Consider the following 18,842-nt stretch of genomic DNA (forward strand, 5'->3'; position numbering starts at 1 on the left):
TAACTTAACATTGATTATAAAACTCATGTCACAAAATTTAATTTTTTTAACGATGAGTTAATATATTTTTAATTTTAGATGACACACAGAATTTTTAAATAAGAAAAAATTAATTCTACTTATATATAACCAAAACTTACTAATTCTTAGCATAACTCATATTAGACTTGTAGCAAAACTTACACAGTTTAATACTATTTTAATTTTTTTTAATATAAGTTAAAAATAATTTTAGTAATTAATTTTCAATTAAAATTGCTGAAAGAAAAATTAATCATACTCTTCTGAGTCTATAAAAACCTATTGGAAGAAACTTCCAGAAAGTAATAAGACTAAAAAAAATGTGTTCAACAATTACTGCATTGAAGTTGGATATACTGTGTTATTTTATACTTAGATATTCTAATGTAGCACAGGAAAAAATCCAGACATCCCCAAGAATGATTTTATATTGTACAAACAATTTTATGTGTTATATTAGTTATTATTTTTTAATATTACACACTTAGGAATTAATCACTAATAAAATTGCACAAGACAATTTTTACAGCACATATTTGTTATAGAAAAATTAGTTTTCAAATGGATCTCTTAGATGTTAAAAAATAAAATTCACAAAGATAAATATATATTTTAACAATAGAGAAAACTTTTTCAAAAATGTACATTTGTATTAAACACTATTAATTTTATGTTACTTAATGAATGACTATTATCATTCGAGTATTAATAACATATGTCAAATGTGAGAAATTGTACCAGAAAATAATAAGCAAAATGTATATTATTGTATAATAACTATAGTAGCAAATAAATGCTAATTGAATAGAACATTTTAATTTAAATTTTACAATATTATTAATAATAATATAATTAATTTAATAATGTAGTGTTTCTGTAGCCACGTGACCCTGACGTTGCAACATATACGATCAATGCGCCCTATTACTAACAATGCAATCGAAATATAATATAACTTTCGATGCATAATCAAACTATCGATAATGTCGGAGTTTTTACTATCTCATTTTTTAAATTTATTGTCGGAGTAAAATCCGTCATAATTTTGGTAACCTATGAATCAGATGGTCGGAGTTCCAGATGTTCGTAACAATTTCTACTTTGTCAAATGTCGAAGTATGTAAATGTTGGAGCATCATCAGTTCGTGACAAAGGTGCTCTCCCGAAATAAACAGACCCGTACTTTAATTTTTAGTCATAGCATTAAAATTTATATTTAAATAAATATTAATAATATTAATAAATATAGAAAAATGTGTAATATTTTCATTGAATATTTATTGCAAAAATATTGTATAAAGGATTTGCGTAAATGTTTAATTTAATGCAACAATTAAAAAAAATTCAATTTAAATGTTTAATATATTGTAATGATTTATTTATAACAAACAAAACTTTTGTACATAATATTCCAAATTATGTTTAGTTTAATCTAATTAATGACCAAATTATAAATATATCAAATTTTTATTGTAAAATTATGATACAATTGTAGTATACTATAACAATTACAATATAGGCTCATTTTCAGTTGATGAATTCCCTTTTGTTTTTTTTTTAACCAATATATTAAAGATGAAATAAAAATTAAATATTTGTCAGGGTAACAACTCCAACTTATAAATTGTGTTCCATTTCGACTTTAAACAGGAAAAAGAAAATACTGAAATTTTATGTTATTATTTACCAATTGGTAAAAGATGACAACATGAATAATTGCTTAAGCATATTTAACGCGAACTTATATTGGTTGGACATGTATCCATAAACTTCAATAGATAACATTTGTTGAAACATTATTAAACCACATTCTATTTCTAGTATCATATTTATTATCTATCACATGTAATTTAATTTTAAATGTAACTGTAATAACAATGAGACCTAGTTATTAATAAAATTTAAAGTGTTTCTAGACTTATTATGATCTTATTATCAAATTTATTAAGTCGCTATCATGATACGTCAATTTCAAGTTCCTGAATGTATCGGTATTTTTTTTGAAAAGATCATATCTCAGAAGTATTAATAAATTTAATTATTTTTAAATTATGTACCTATTGACTGTTGACTTCATGTTTTAGATTTTCGACAAATAATCATTTTCTATAACCTTATTGAATAATGTCAACAAATCGTCAAAATTGGTTACTTCGAAAACAAAACAAGATTTATAACAGTCGTTTCCCAATTGAAAGTTATAAAGCTGGTAATATGAAAAGGCTAAAATCTAACACTGGTTCTTTAACTGTACCATTTAGTGATGTTAGTTAAAAGTAGCAAATTGTATTTAATTAAAACAATTATTAATTATTTAAATTAAAATAGTAATTTTTTATGTCGTTTTTAATTTTTTTTTTAGTTCAAAAGAAAAAAGAAAAATGTATTTTCTTCTAAAAACTACAATTATGATACTAGTGATATCGAATTCTCAGACATAAACACTATAAATACATCAGAATGTTTTGATACTCCAAACTGTAGTGATGTAAATTCATCTGAAAGTGATTCAAAATCTTTTAGTTCATTAGATAGTGTAAGATTATTAATCAGATAAAGTTTACAGATTTTATTTATTATTATTGTGTGAAATGAATTTTAAGATATTTCCAAAAAATTTAAAAGCTTAATCATTTTTTTTTATTTGGCAAACTAGAAATACAAAATAAAAAGAAAACTTTTGTTTGAGACCTAGAAGTATTACTTAAATAAGGAAATAAGCCTTTGTTCTTTCAATTAAAAGCAAAAAAAAAATTAATATTTGCCAGAAATTTTTAAACATATACATTAGGAACTGAAATTATTTTGTTTTTTGCAATTTTTCTTACATCTAATAAACAATGGAAAATTTAAAACTAATTTTAAAGGGAGAAAATTAATTTTTTTATTTTGGTAAGCATATTGCAAAAAATTTATTTGCTAAAAAGTAAAGTGATGACTACACAAGTTTTTGGAGCCAGATTTCGGCTTTAGAAAATATTAGTATTAACCCACAGGAGTAATCTTCCCTATATCCGCCTTAAATACTCCCCTGTAATAAATTAGTACATCTATATTGAATTTTTTTTAGCAAATGTTAAAGAATGTTTATGGAAACCAAAAATTAAAATTTTAATTGATAATTAATATTGTTAAATTTTAAGTTTGATTAAGATTTTAAAAGTGTTTTCATAATATATTTGGTTTTTACAACCAAATAAAACCATTTGGTTTTTATTTTCTAACAAGTTCTTAAAAAATTACAATTTTAGGTCAAATAACTTAGTTATGATGAAAAAAAAATGACTATGCCATTTCACAATTTAGCTCTGATGTATATGTACAAAAAAATATATACATTGTTTATACAAGTTGATTTATGATGAACTAATTACTTTGTGTGATTTTTTTGATTTGATGACTTATAGTTATATATTTTATCTTTATATTATAGTTTATTTAATAAATAAAATATATATTTTTAATTCATTTATCATATCAACTATACAATTAACTTCAATGTATTTTTGAAATGTTTTCCCACATATTTACAATATTAATTTGTTGTAAAATATCAATGGGTATCAAATTCTATTACAAGCTTTATTCAATTGCTTTCAAAAATATTTTCTACATAATAAAATTTTGATGATTTTTTTAGGATATTAGCTCACTTACAGAAGATAGTGAAGATTTTGAAGTCTCACTTATGAATAATAAAAACATTACTACCCAATTTAATGAAATAGATTTAGTATCATTGTCATCATCATCCTCAACAACTTTGAATAATGTATGTAATTTTACTACTCTTTTAATTGAGTTTTATAGTTTTTTTAAGGTTTGAAACCAGTTACTGATTTTCTTCAAAAACCGGTTAAAACTCATTTTTCTAATCATGAAGTGGTTCACGGTTTTTTTTTAATTAAATTTAATGTAATCTCTTTTAGGTAATTGAATATTTTTTTAAATTATTAACTGGTATCCAGCAACTGACACAATAAGTTAAAAAAAGAAAACGTTAATCTTATAAAAATAATCAGTTTTATTTAAAAATAATAAATTTCAATAATGATTGGTTAGAATTTAAAATTTTTACAGTCGTTCTATTATTATGTATTAAATTTTAATAAAATAATAAATAAATTCCTTTAGAGTAAAAATGATTACATTGTGAAGTTACCATTTTTGAGGGGGGAGCACTACCCTAACTGTACCATCATAGTTATTATTACAACAGTAGTAATTTTGTGTCAAGCCTCACTGAAGAAAATAATTGTGAGCTTAGATACACTTAGTGAGATGGGAGAATAAAAAATTGTCTCATGAATAATTTCTCTGAAAATTTTATTTGTGTCAATTAAATACTTCTAAAATTTGTTTTATTTTTAACCAGTTATTGATAACCAAAAATATTATAACTGGTTTTAAGAGGTTAACATTTATTTTCTTAGTTTTTTAAAGAAATAGTAACTGGTAAGTTTCTTTTAGAAAACTAGTAATCTTATACTAATACTGGCTGCTTATTTTAATTAAAATTTGGTTTTTACCAAGATTAATTAACCCTATTTTTTTTTTTTTAATAGTTTTAATCCTTGATTTTTAATTATATTAAAGTTAATTGTTTTATGCTGTGAAGACAATGTAAATAATCAGTTATGTGAGGTTTCAGATTATTAGTATTTGTATACAGTTTCAAATTTTTTCTTAAAAAGTGTTTTTCATTAGCACTTTAATTAAAAAAATGTTTTTATTCACAATTTAATTTTAAATGAAACATTATTAATTATATATTTTTATTTTACCAAAATGGTAAAAATATATTTTTAGATCAAATGTAATTCATCACAAGAATGTGCTGTTGTTCTATGTAATCAAAAAGCAAGAAACCATTTTGACAAGTTATTTTATATAAATTTTCCATTAGAAAATGAAGAACTTTGTAAACAATGGTGGACCTTATGCAATCAAAAGTCTAATTTTAACTCTAATGCGAAAATTTGTTCGATTCATTTTGATGATTCTGATTTTATTACTAGTATTGTTGAAAAGAATAGTAAACGTTATAGACAAACAATTTTAAAAAACGAAACCGTGATACCCCAACTGTATTTATTGCCAGAAGAATATTTAAAACTTTCTAGAAAACATAAAAAGCATAATGAAATATATAATGGTATAATTTATCTTAAGTAATATTTACCGTGGTGTATAATTTAATTTAATTTTTATATGTTATATGTATGCATATGATGTAAAAAATCAACTAGCTGAAGATACAATTAAATGTTCTATTGACAGTTGTAAAAAAATGTTACCTAAAGACAGCAAAAATGCAATATTTTTTAAGTAAAACATTTTCTACTTAATATATTTATCAATTTATAAACTCTGTATTATGAAGTTATTTTTATGAATATTATTTAACATTTTAAGATATCCTTTGAACAATAAACCAAAATTGAAAATGTGGATGAGGTCTCTTAAGATGCCTAATTGGAAACCCAATGAATCAGATTACATTTGTTCTAACCATTTTGAAAAATATCAATTAGAAAAAAAAGATAATGGCTATGAGTTATCTCAATATGCAATTCCATCAATAAATGTCAAGGTACTTCTTAAAAAATGTTCAATTGTAATATATACTAATCAAAATTTTTTTAAAACTAAATTGAAAATTACATTTTAATTTTATAATATAAAATTATTTATTTAGGCATTATTAACAATCATTTATAATTTAAGATTTAATTTTTTTTTTTAATTTTACATTAAGAATTTAGTTTATGTAATGTAATTTAGTTTTATGAATTTTTATATCGGTCAATTAGTATTGTTATCCTTTTTGTGTAGTTATTTAAGTTATAAATTAATGTAATTTTAAATTTTATAACAAAATTCTATTAAAAAAATATTTCATTAGTGAAGAAAAGAGATTAAAAAAAGTGTTTGTATAATTTGGATTTGTATAATTTTACTACTAGATGACTCAAATGATTTTCTACCCTTCTTCTTTAGAAACCTTTTGTGTTGTCTTCAAAAATTGACCGAAACAAGTGTGATGTCAAAAATAACAATATTCCAATAAAACAGTCAAATATTAGAGTCACATTCAACCAAGTTTCTTCAGACTGTTTGATGGTTAATGAAGAAACAGTGGATTTTGAAAAAATGAATGACAACAATAAAAACTGTAAATCAATTTTTATTTACCTTATAAAATTCACTGATATTCAATAGAATCTTAGTAATTTAACTACTATCAAATAATAAAACTATTTTTAACAACTTTTTTTCATTCTTTAATAATCATAGTATTTAATAATAGTTTTTATAACATTTTTAAGATAAAATAATGGTTTTGTATTGTGATTACGTTGGATAGATTAAATGGTAGGATTTTAAATATTTAATTTGATATTTATTGACAAAATAGAAATTTGTAAATATGAATCTTTTAAAATGTTTTCAGGCGTCATTTGATGTAATAATTATTATTTCTTCTACTTAAAAAGAAGATAAAATCTAAATATTATATAAAATAATTTAAAGATTTAATGGCTATAAATTATAACAGAACAATTTTTTTGCTTGTATACTTTTATTTATTATTTACTAAAATATACACATTTGTAAACTACAACAAATATTTAATAACTGAATTTTCAAATGAGTTCTTTTAACCATATAATCTTTTTCATCTTTATTAAAAATTTATTCTTAAAATAATTTTAATAATAATAAAATTCAATTATTATTTAAGTAGGGATTATATGTTTTATCAATATCATATAAATTATACCATTATTTAAAATTTTAAATTGCTATTATTTTTACAATCATACAAATTCAATTAATTGTTATTACAGTGAAAAACATTAATGCAGTAGGAAAAATTGAAAACAAAATAAATGATAATGGTGCTGAAGTGGATTCTAAGAACAATTTAGTAAACAATACCCTCCAATCATTTTTTGATTCATTTGCGCAAACTCTTATACCTTCAGGTTTTATTTTTATTTTATTTATTTGCTGAGAAAATTACTATTTGGTTTTTATATATTTATTTATTTACAAATAGTAATAAAATTATTTTAAATTACCTTTATTTTGATAAGTTATAAAATAAGGAAGCCTATTTTTTAGGTTCAGTTAAGTGTTTATCAAAAATTGAATATGGTTATGGTGTGTGTAAACCTAGGTCCATTTTCATTATTTATTTCATATTTAGTCATTAAAAATATCTGTTGTTAGATTCATTAAAATCATCCAATGACAAAGAAGAAGATTTAGAATATGTTTACTTAGACATATTAGATGGAAATAATGAAGTTCAAGAAAGAGATGAGAAATTGAATTCAGCAGTGGAAAGTATAATAAATCATAATATGGACATTGAAAGTAAAACCTTACAAGATACACCAAGTATTAATCTTTATTATGCTTCGTAATCAGTGGTATAACTAGTAGGAAAGTTGGCAAAGTGATATTTTGGCACTCTTAAGATTTTTTTTGTTATAATGTCAAAATATAGAAGTAATAAATATAAAAGACAACTCTAAATTAAATATTCATTTCAGAGCTTTTTAAGGTCAAATTCAAGCCAATGTTCATATTATTTTTTTTAATTTTAAATTCCATTTTTTGGAAATATAATATTAACTTGTAAATAAATTATATATAATAGAGAAATTAAAAGAAATATTTGATAATTAAAGAGATATTTATTTTATAATGAATATTTATGCTTATGTCGATTTTTAATATTTAATTAAATTTTACAAATAATAATAATAATAGTTATATAATAATAAAAATAGTTTTTATTAAATTATTTGAATATATTTATTTTTAAAAACGTTTTGTTTTCACATTATTGTTTATTTTTATTTGAATTTTTCATGATCACTATTGATACCATTCATTTTAACTTTCATTTCATGTAAGAAATTGTTTGAAACCCTAAATTTTTGAAAACAATTTAACTATAATTTTAGTTTTAATTCAGAAGTCATAACGTACAAGTCATAAGGCTAATTTAGAATTAGTTTATTTAGATTTGCCATCTATCCAATCACCACTGTCTTTCTAGGAAAGTTCTAGTCTTAAATCAACCATTAAACCATTTAATTTTTAATTAAATGTTAATTATATTTATAATTCTGTTTTAGATGTAAAAGATTTTGAATTAGAAGAAAATAATATAAGCCATGTAGATTTTACAATTGACCCTTTAGATATGGTGCAGGAATGTGTTATAGAAACTACCATTAATGATCCTTTTATTGAATCACGTGATGAATATTTGGTTCAAGGTAGAGTAATATTCCTTGTAAATATTTGATTAAGTATTTTAATTAATAAGAAATCTTGAATTTTTATAAACAGTTTCTCTAGGACCATTATATCATAGCTAATATTGTAACTATGATTTGTTAGTATTTTTAAAAATTAGTTATATATAGTTTTAACTGTATACATTTTCTTAACCATCCATAAAACATAGTTTTTTGTAATTATTATTAAAGAAAATAGTAAAATAAAAAAAAATGAAGAACCCTTATTTGCTAATACATTTGTACAAGTTTGTGAGAAGAATGTTATGAACAATATAACCACAATACAACTCTCATCACCTGAAAAATGTCTAGGTAAATTTAATTAATTTCTAACTAGAAGTATAATTACTTGCTTAATAGCCTATTTTCATGATTATTGCACACAACATTTTTTACTTGGAAAATAAAAAAACTAATATTTAAGAATTACTTTTTGTCAATAGTTTTGTACTGAACTCGTATGGTTCTGAATTTTATAATCTTATATACCAAGGTGTAGTTGTATGCGTTTTTATTAGAATTTACATTACGTCTAAGTTTTTATAATCAATGATAAGATTACTAATTAGCTCATTTAATTTCTTAATAAAAATGTTTATATTTCATAGCGCTTTAAAGTTTTTGACACCTAAAAACATAGTGATATGAAGTGTTTTTTTTTTTTGTGAATATTAAATACATTAATCTTGTAATATAATAGAATACACTTTTATGTATAAATTAATTAATGTGCTTGATTTTGAAAATTTTTCAATTCAAAAACAAAAGTACTCAGTCAACAAGAAATTTTTTTCTTTATTATGATTTTTACCAATAAATATTTTAGTATGTATACCAAATTAAAAAAAATTAAGCCCCTTACTAAAATGATTTCTTGATGAATACCTCTGTAAACAAACATCAACCTTGTACACAATGTATTATATATTTTCTCTATTTGAATTATCCTCATTTTAATAATTACATTTTTAATATATTTTTGTTAAACTGATTGTGATATTATATTTTTTTTTTGCAAATCATTAAGTAATTGGTTATACCTACCGGAATCTGTGGACTACTTATATAGACATCTCTAAGAGCCTCACGCGCCAAAGTCGTATGAGGCTTGTAGGGCCCTGGATTTGGGCAAAAGCCTCAGCTAGAAGGAGCCTAGTATATACCAAAATGATGTTTTAATACGCAAATACCATTAATAATACATACAAAAATGCATTTTTATTTGTATTTCATAAAAATTAGCTAAAACTTTATATATTATAGAAAATGAAAACTCTTCAAAAAGTACAAACAGTGAACAAGATTATGTTTACTTGGATATGCTGAATAGCGATAATGTTGGAAATTTACCCCCTCAGATATGCTCAACTCCAGTTCGTCAAGAAATATTAGAATTGCACAAGGAAATTAATCCAAAAAGTAACTATATATTTTTTTTTAAATATATTTATTTTATATTACACAAATATTTTGATAATTTCAACTTTTCCAGATATACCTGAATCTATAATTTATGATAAGAATTTAGGAGAGTCTTATGGGGAAATGCTTCCTCATAGTTGTGATTCTAGTTGCCAGCTAATATGTTACTTCAAAATTCCTGAACCAGAACGAGTAAAAATATATAAAAAATTCCATTTGTTAAGTTGTATAACAGAACAAAATTGTGAAATAGCGCAATGGTTAAAAGTACGAATGGTTAAAAAAACAAATGGTGCTTTTGATTGTTGTCCAATATATCGTCTTTTAAAGGATAAAGAATTTGTCCATGTTTGCCGTTCATTTTTTTTAAACACTCTTGGTATCACAGAACAACGTTTGGATTCAATTTTAAATCCAGTTAATTACAATTGGTATTATAATAAAGAAACAGCATTAAAAGCTAATAAACCCTTTGAAGTCAATGTCATTAATGAATCAACTATAATAACTAAATTTATGAAAGAATCTTTTAGTATGTTAGACAAAGATTATTATATGTTTATTCCTGACCATCAGCTTGATGTTCTATTGGATGAAGTTCCTCGTAATGAATATGAAAATGTCATATCATACATACAAAACATTCCTAGAGTACTAACTTCTCATTACAAAATTGAAGAAAAATGTAAGATATTTTTCGAGACAAGTATTAATGTTGAGTATATGTATAAAAGTTATTCAGAAAAATATTTATTAAATAAAAAACCTCCTCCTTACACTAAACGACAATTTATAAAAATTTATAATCAATATATGAAAAAATTTATTTGAAGTTATAATATATTACCCAAGTAATGTAATATTTTATATTGCTATGCTTTTAGTATGCTAATTTATTTAGATTTAAAACCTATAACTAATAGTTATGACATTTGTTTTCTTTAAATTATTTTAAATTTTAGATTATACAATTAATTTATAAGTTTTTTATGTTTTTAATTTGTGACCAGTCTTGATTTTTCTTTTTTATAAATATATATTTGGTTTAAAGAAAATAATTTATTTTATAATTTAAAAGAACAATTAAAATAGTAATAAATATTACTATTTTATACTAATAAATAGTTAATATTCAATGATTTTGACTAAAAAATAATTATTTTTCTAGTAAATAAATGTGTTATTTATTTATTTTCTTTGTTACTATAACAAAAAATTAAACCAAAATATTTTACTGTTTTTGTAATGTATTTTCATATATACAAATTAAGTTAACAAACCAATTTCTTTTAAACATATTTTAGCAGCATCCATTTTTGCTAGTTTTTTTGTTTGACATCTTGAAGAACAATATTTGACACCATTTACAATAACCTAAACAGTTAAAACTTTATAAATTGATATCTACTGAATTTGATGAAATTTTAAACGTAAAACATACAGCAATTATAAATGTTTTTCTATGACTAGGCCCAGATTCATCTAATGTATCAAACTTAGGTACTTCCCACTTACGTTTGGCACAAAATTCATTTAATAATGACACTGGATGTTTCCCTAAAAATATTAAAAATTGAAATTTGTAAAGAGACTATTTATTATTTTTAATTATACCTTCAAGTGATAAAGTTGGAATAGCAGCTTTTTTTGGAAATCTTTTGTTTGACCTATTAATAAAAATTGATTGATTTTCTTCCTCAGCAGAAACAAGCCCTAAATATAATTATTTTTTAAAAGTTATTGTTACACAAAAATCTAAAAAAAAAAAAAAATGGAATACTTGCCTTTTTTATCTATTTTAACATCCAATAAAAGCGGTTCCAATGACCCAGACTGATTTTTTCCTAAACCTTCTCCGGGTTTCCAACCCATTTTTTGCAACAAATGCATTCCCATACCACTATTAACTGGAGCTGTATTTCTGAGCTGATCCTATGAAACAACGGTAGGCATATTATTTTAAAGTAATAGAATTTTTTTGTTTGATTTTTAAGCCAATAATAAACAAATATAATATTTTATAAACAAGTAAATCAAGTTAAATAAAGTTTAATCAAGTTCAAATATATTTTACATTTTTTTTTCCATTGATATAAACTTTAATTCAATGTTTTTAGAACATGTATTTGTTCAAAATTTTCTAATGAAAGTATTTACTTAAGTTAAACACTTTTGAAGTTTTTGACAAAAATATTTGACATATTCAACTACATACTGTAAACATATACAAATGTATGTATGTATATATTTACATATGAAGGAAAATTACCAGGGGTATCTTCTGACAAATCCTTGATATTGTAGCAGACAATCCAATGATCAATTCTGTTGTTGTAAGAATAGAGCTTAAATTTGTTAAAAAACAAGTAATATGTCCTGCAACAGATTTTCATTTGGCTTCCTTGCACTTATGAAACAATGTGTATTATACATTCTATGCAATTAGAGCATATGCCCTAAAAGCATAGAAAACTTACTATTTTATCTAATAATAAAATATCACATAAAGTCATGCAGAATCTTTAGAAATAATGTAATTATTGTATAATTTTTTTATTATTTGAGATATAATCATAGAGTTAAATAACAAGTTGTTTTATAATATATGATCATTTTTAAAAAATATAATCAAAGTTGCCTTTTATAGAATTTTAAAGACTAGATAACTCATGATACTAAAAACTAAAACAATGCAATATAAATCAAAATTCAACGCATAAAAAAAATAAATCGAATTATGGAAAAATCAGAATTTGTAATTAGTATAGTTGATTTAAGTGGTTGAAAGCCCAATGAAAATCAATGTTGATTTATTTTACAAGAAATACTAATAAAAAATAATACTTTTACAGTAATTCATATATCTTGGTTTTGGAAAACCAATTAATAAATTCAGAAATTTATAAAATTATTTTGGTAAAAAAAAAGTAAAATAAATTGATATTGTTACCTTTTTTACCCATGGTTGATACCCAGTAGCTAATTCAGCTGGAGTTAAAATTTTTGCACCAGTGTGCCCAGTAAACTGCCCCGTTTCATAAGATAGTAATGAATACCCAATATTAGCCTAAAATATTGATACAAATAATTAAAAGCTAATTATTTCTGTAGTTTCAATAAATCTAAAATCAAGGTATGTATAATAAAGTTACAAAGAAGAAAAAATCATTATTTTTAATTAATTTTATTAAATAAAATTTTGTCACAATGATAAATTTAAATGTGTCACATTGGTAGCCAGTATACTATGTAGATGCCATATTTCTATTTTTTGATTACCCTGCACTTAGTTTGAGAATAAATATTTTAGCGTTTGACATATGAGACCTATGATACAAATAAACTGGTTTTTTAATAGAATAAAATTTTATGAAAAATTAAGCTAATCAATAAGAAAAAAAACAAACTAAAAATACAAGTACAAATATTTAGAAAAATATAGAAATAAAAGTAAAAATATCTGATCTTTAGAGCATTCTTTATTAATTAGGTAGGCCTCCCACTTCATTTCAGTTTACACCTAAACAATGTTAAAAATTAATAATCTTTTTGGTTCTAGCCAAATAAATTATTATTTTAGGAATTAACTAATAGAAATTATTCATGTTAGTCATTCATATATTATATAGCTGTTATGTTCAATTTTAATTTTAAAAAATGTATAGAATGAATTTTTAATTAATATTAATCAATTATTCTAATTAATTGTGATTTATTGAGTGTGAATGACAAATATAATAATAACTACCAGCAATTCCTTAAATTATTACTTACGTAAGGGTTTGTAGGAACTAAGTTGGTAGGAGGAACTGGTTGAGGTTCAATGACTTTTGGATATTGATATGATATTGACACTAGTTCCTCTTTTGGACTGGCATCTTTATTGAATGGTTCAACCTATAATTTTTATATTTTTACTAATAGGTCTTACAAAATAATCTATTATACCATTGCAATTTTGGGTAGTGTAGATGCATTTTGAGGTTTATTTGATTTTAAAGTTTCTCCTGGTAAAGAAATTTTGTTTAACTTGGCTGATTCTTCAGGACATAATGGTACCCATTCATTAACAGCTAAGCTATGTGTTTGGCCACTTGATACAGGAAATTGTAATCTTAGAACATCTTGTTCGACAGTTTTTTCTTGAAAAGATTTTGTGGGTAATTGTGTTGCGTTCTAAAAAGATTATTTGAACATAGAATTTTATTAAAAAAGTATAATTAAGTTTAATTAGTAATATTACTCTGATATTCATAACTATGTTAGGTCTGTCTTTAACCAAAAATGGATGATGAAAAGGTTGTTTGGACTCTTCGTCAGATGTAGAAGATAGGGAGTCATCTCCATTTTCTTTTTCTTTTTTTGATAATTTCCTACAAAAATCTAAAACCATACATATTTAGAACTATAAAACTAAATTATTACAGCATCTATAAAAATTATAATTAATAAATTATAAATATATATATGTGGGTACCATTGGTGTCTAAATGGCACCACTTCCAGGGTCTGGAGGCAGATAGTGGTATCACTTAGTATTATAAGAAGGGAAAATTAAATTAAGTTGTGAGTCAGTCGTGAGTTTTTGTGTGAATTTTAATTCATATGTGTATTTTGCTTTATATATGTTATTTTTGTTTGTGAATATTTAACAGGGCTTTTGCGTGTGAATACATATATATTATTTATATAAATAATAAATATATATGTATTAAGTAATAGTATTGTGTCTTTGCTTTGTTCCTGTGGTTGCTTGTTGTATTTCCCACATATGTATATATATATAGGTGTTTAATAAGTAGGGAATTAGGTTTCTATTGTTCTCACTTTTTGTAACAGTTAACCTGTTTCCTTACTTACTGAATACACTGTGTATATATACAGAATGATTCATAATACAGATCACTTGATTAATCGAAAAATAAAAATAATATTGATATATTTTTATTAGTTTATTTTTTTCCACGTTTTTTTAATTTATAGATCATTAAGATTTTTTATATTCATCTATTATACCTTATAAGGGTGTGAACATTAATGTATAAAATGTTAACATGTATAGTTAACTACTTTATTTATTTGATAAACTAAAATATTAATAACTTCTGAAATATTGGTCCAAAAGTTATTATCGACCAGTTATTTTCTAAATTAAACTATTATCCAGTAAATTAGCTAGTAAACTATGTGTAATATTATTTGAAAAATTAACTTAACACCTTAATAAAGTACACAACATGAAAAAATATTTTACAATTGATAAAAACATTGAACTATAAGAAACCAATAAAAAAAATTATCAATATTATCATCCTGTATATCTTATATAAAATAATTCTTAGATCAAATCCTTATATTGATTAAATACCTGTTAATTCATCAACAGATTTGGTAGGTAAATTGGCTAATGACTCTTTTTTAACACTGCCTACAGGTAGTACACCTTGTTGAACTAATGATAAAGCGTTTTTTCGAGCAATTTTCAATAATTTTTTCTTGTCTATTTTTTCACTAAAAAATAAAAGAAACATAAAAAATGTCAATTTAGTGAATAAGCATTTTTATTGCCTTGTTTACCATGATGGAGAATGATACTTTGACAATTTATTTGAAGTTTCATTGGATCGAGATCTTTTTTGTGGTCTTTCACATTCTCTAGATCTACTGCGTCGTCTATGATCTCTTGAATGAGTTTTGTCAGGTGTTTTTGATCGTTTATTTGATTTATATGATTCATATTTATGTAACGATCTACTACGACTTTTTCTTTTTCGATACATTGAGTTGGAAGTATTTCTGCTTCGAGATGGTGACCTTGATTGATGGTGTTTATGATTACTTTGCTTTGAAAGTGTTCTTGAGTCACATTTAACATTACATATAAATATAGTAAAATAAACACAATAAAAATAAATAAACCTATGTAGATTTTTAAGCTTAGCCAATTAGTTTCTTATACAATTAAATGACTTTTCATAATTTATTGTTATATAATGAAAATATTTATAATATGAAGCATTTAGTTGAAAAAATATATTAATACTTTTAAATAAATAAAAATTTCTCACCTTTCATCTTTTTTAGAAGAAGAGTTTTGTCTTTTACGATGTTTTGGACTTCTAGATCTGTCATTACTTCGTGATCTCTTTTTCCTTCTAGATTTATGTGATTTATGTTTTTCTAGACAAAATGTATAGTATTTTATAAAGGAAATTGATTAACTGAAAATCAGTTCAAAAAATTTAAGCTACTATTTAAGATCAGAAAAAAAAATGTTTGATATAATTTATACTTTTTTTATTATATTTAGGAGTCTTGATATTATTTATCTGTTATTTAATAAATGTTTTATCATATAAGATTTTTAATATGATGTCAAGAATACAATATATATAATAATTTTTGGAATTTACCTAATATTAGTAAAGCTTGTTAAGAAATACTAGAGAAAAAATACAAGGGGTCATTGAGTAATTTTAGGATAGGTTTTGAATAATTTTTAGCTACAAATCCCAAAAATTAAAAAATTCTCTTACCAATTAATATATTATAGTTAAAAAAAACATAAACAAACCTTTTTTGAATTTATAATCATCATAACTTTCTGATAAAGTATTTACTTCATTAAGTTTTGTTTTTGAGCTTTTTTTCTCTTCAACTTCATTTATCAACTCATGATATACTTTACTTTTTTTTAAATCTTTAATAATAATTTTACTGCTATTATTAATATTTTNTAAATCTTTAATAATAATTTTACTGCTATTATTAATATTTTTTGAGATTAAATCTGTAAAAGAAAATAAAATAAAAATAATTTAAATATAAATATTAAAAATCTGTAAAATCTTTTAATTAATAAGAATAATATCAAAGTGGCAATTATACTTTGAAACCATAACAATTATATGAATTTTGATTGTGAGAATTTGAGTGAAAAATTACAGTAAATAAAATCAACCATCAATAACCTGATATTGATATTCAGTTATACACCACTGTCATACATCAACTTGGCCTTATGTAGATACCAAAACACACACAAAAACAAACAAAATATACTCTTTAATGTTAACTGCATTTTTTAGCTCTTCCGAGTACACTTGTCGGAATACACCGGTCAACCCAATGTTCTCAAGTTAGTAAGCCACTAAAGGGGTAGCCGATAGACCCATTTAGAAAAGTTTAGCTTGAAAGTAGCAAACTGTAAGGTGACTCTTTGTTAGGCACCAGCACTACCTTTTCACTCTATTAACTAAGGGACAGTATTGCTCAGAGACAAGTTAGCTCACATACTAGTTATTGGTAATGACCGAAAGACCAGCAACCCACACACACATAATAATAAAATAATATTAATATTTCTTTATAACTATTATAAATAATTGTATTCCAAATATACAATGGTATCATACACACACAAAATAATAAAATAGTAATCAATACACAATTTTGATCATGCCAGTACGAAAAAAATTACCATTTTTCCTAACCACTGTAAATGACAATTGTGGACAAACCATCAATTTCACTTTTTTAATTTAGTCTTTTTTTCATATTCCACGTTTCCCTACTCTTTATTTAAATTATTTGCTGATTATCTTATTTTTCACCATTTTTTTTTTTATATGATCATAATAATCATTTAAGATATTACCACACCATTAAATACGAAAAATCATGAGTTTAAATTTAATTAAAAAAAAAAATTATTTATTTATGATGATATGAGAATAAAGAAACCTAAATAATAATAATATTCTCAAAGAAAATTAAGATAATATTGATATGCACAACAAATAAGGCACTTTTTTAATCTCACTTTTCAAGAGATCAAAAATAAAATTTACTGTCTGATTACACATTATATATTTATCAATTTTCTGAATAGCTTAATTCCAATTCAAAACAAGTTCTCAATATTTTAAAATAAGAAAATTAAAACTTAAATTCAAATACCTCAAAAATCAAATTTTTTGAGTTAGTGCCTTATTTATTGCAAATAGTCATGGTTTCTAATATATAGAAATAAATTGTAATATATAGAAATTTCAATTAGTTTGAAGACTTAAGTTATATCAAAATATAATTTAAGTAAAAACAAAAATACATTACTTGTTGTGCTAATTTTATCTTCTCCAATTAATGATTTTTGTCCATTAGAAAATTCTTCAACAATAGTATTGTTTTTTAATTCTGTGTTTTCCTCATTGGGTGTTGTAATAATTGTTTCTAAAACATCATTTAATGTTACTTGTATATGAGATTTTACTTCTTTAAGTTCATCATTTTTTAATTTTAACTTCACATGATCTTTAGGTGATTTTGAGCGTGAATGCTTTTTTTTTTTTTTAGATTTTTTGTGTTTTTTGTGTTTTTTTGATTTCTTATGCTTTTTATTATTTTTAATTTTCTCTATTTCAGAAATACCGTTTGTTTCATGATTTTTTATCACATTTGGTACAGTAACTTCAAGAGACTGAAATACATGATCAATGTTCTCTGAAGTTTCATCCATGTTATAAGTACTCTATAATATGAACTATCTAAAAATCAGATAAAAAAAAAAAAAAAAGTTTACTTTTAAATAAAAACAATAACAATTATGTATGACACTCAATTTGTATAAATTTATGATAGCACCAATCCATTTCTAAATTCTACTTTTATGATGATATTTAGAATTTTTTTTTTTTTGAGGTCATTAAAACTCAAAAAACTTTACATTATCGATGAAGAAGTACTCAAAAAACATTTGCAAAACTGAATCTATGAAGATGTAGAATTTTCTTTCATTTAATAATTAACCATTATATAATCATCTTTTGCACAATGTTTAGTTATTTTTTGTTAATTGAATATTGATAAGAGTTATTATTTGTTGAGTTAAAATTACACGTACGAACGGGAGTAATGTATTCCTATATAATATGGATAAGAATGATTTTTTTTTTTTGGTAAAATATTTATCAGTACAAAAATATTGATAGGGACAGTATTTGATAGGAACAAAAAATTTAGGAAACGTACCTATGAGGAATGTTACATGAGATGATTATTATATCGAAATTAATTAAT

General features: G+C 23.0%; 2 protein-coding genes across 6 annotated transcripts; one reads left to right on the forward strand and one right to left on the reverse strand.

The window, feature by feature from the left end:
* Positions 1-1,884: 1,884 nt before the first annotated feature.
* On the forward strand, positions 1,885-10,701 carry LOC126901078 (probable serine/threonine-protein kinase DDB_G0283337). Of its 4 annotated transcripts, none has more exons than XM_050677291.1 (14): positions 1,885-2,043; positions 2,106-2,286; positions 2,384-2,557; positions 3,662-3,793; positions 4,831-5,173; positions 5,244-5,349; positions 5,437-5,614; positions 6,022-6,196; positions 6,873-7,010; positions 7,258-7,404; positions 8,175-8,318; positions 8,589-8,654; positions 9,606-9,761; positions 9,835-10,701. In XM_050677291.1, exons 2-14 carry the CDS (start codon positions 2,146-2,148, stop codon positions 10,593-10,595), a joined length of 2,661 nt encoding a protein of 886 aa, XP_050533248.1. In that variant the 5' UTR covers positions 1,885-2,043; positions 2,106-2,145; the 3' UTR covers positions 10,596-10,701. The 4 variants fall into 4 exon arrangements, with proteins under 4 accessions (XP_050533248.1, XP_050533246.1, XP_050533247.1 ...); XM_050677289.1 differs by having other exon boundaries at positions 1,887-2,043; positions 7,258-7,428; positions 9,835-10,698; XM_050677290.1 differs by having other exon boundaries at positions 1,887-2,043; positions 4,831-5,176; positions 5,271-5,349; positions 7,258-7,428; positions 9,835-10,697.
* A 290-nt stretch (positions 10,702-10,991) lies between these two features.
* Positions 10,992-18,700, reverse strand: LOC126900872 (protein SON). 2 transcript variants are annotated; one of them, XM_050676871.1, is made up of 15 exons: positions 18,490-18,700; positions 17,880-18,310; positions 16,502-16,554; positions 16,339-16,459; positions 15,833-15,944; positions 15,342-15,620; positions 15,133-15,275; positions 14,008-14,147; positions 13,713-13,940; positions 13,539-13,661; positions 12,715-12,831; positions 11,549-11,696; positions 11,379-11,477; positions 11,206-11,321; positions 10,992-11,138 (listed from the first exon to the last, which is right to left on the reverse strand). In XM_050676871.1, exons 2-15 carry the CDS (start codon positions 18,280-18,282, stop codon positions 11,031-11,033), a joined length of 2,190 nt encoding a protein of 729 aa, XP_050532828.1. In that variant the 5' UTR covers positions 18,283-18,310; positions 18,490-18,700; the 3' UTR covers positions 10,992-11,030. The 2 variants fall into 2 exon arrangements, 1 of the variants encoding a protein (XP_050532828.1); XR_007702929.1 differs by lacking the exons at positions 10,992-11,138; positions 11,206-11,321; positions 11,379-11,477 and adding an exon at positions 12,034-12,220 and having other exon boundaries at positions 11,671-11,696.
* Between the last annotated feature and the right edge of the window lie 142 nt (positions 18,701-18,842).

Source organism: Daktulosphaira vitifoliae, unplaced genomic scaffold (assembly GCF_025091365.1).
Source record: "Daktulosphaira vitifoliae isolate Bord-2020 unplaced genomic scaffold, ASM2509136v1 Scaffold_3, whole genome shotgun sequence".
Lineage (NCBI taxonomy): Eukaryota > Metazoa > Arthropoda > Insecta > Hemiptera > Phylloxeridae > Daktulosphaira > Daktulosphaira vitifoliae.

What these genes read in the sequence shown, in the direction of transcription:
- LOC126901078 (XM_050677289.1), top strand. Translation starts at nt 2,146, where the DNA reads ATGTCAACAAATCGTCAAAATTGGTTACTTCGAAAACAAAACAAGATT. An exon ending in CCTCAACAACTTTGAATAAT is followed by an intron (nt 3,794 to 4,830) that starts GTATGTAATTTT and finishes ATATATTTTTAG; the next exon opens with ATCAAATGTAATTCATCACA. An exon ending in CAAGGAAATTAATCCAAAAA is followed by an intron (nt 9,762 to 9,834) that starts GTAACTATATAT and finishes CAACTTTTCCAG; the next exon opens with ATATACCTGAATCTATAATT.
- LOC126900872 (XM_050676871.1), bottom strand. Translation starts at nt 18,282, where the DNA reads ATGGATGAAACTTCAGAGAACATTGATCATGTATTTCAGTCTCTTGAA. An exon ending in CACTACCCAAAATTGCAATG is followed by an intron (nt 13,662 to 13,712) that starts GTATAATAGATT and finishes TAAAAATTATAG; the next exon opens with GTTGAACCATTCAATAAAGA. An exon ending in TAGTTCCTACAAACCCTTAC is followed by an intron (nt 12,832 to 13,538) that starts GTAAGTAATAAT and finishes TCAATATTTTAG; the next exon opens with GCTAATATTGGGTATTCATT.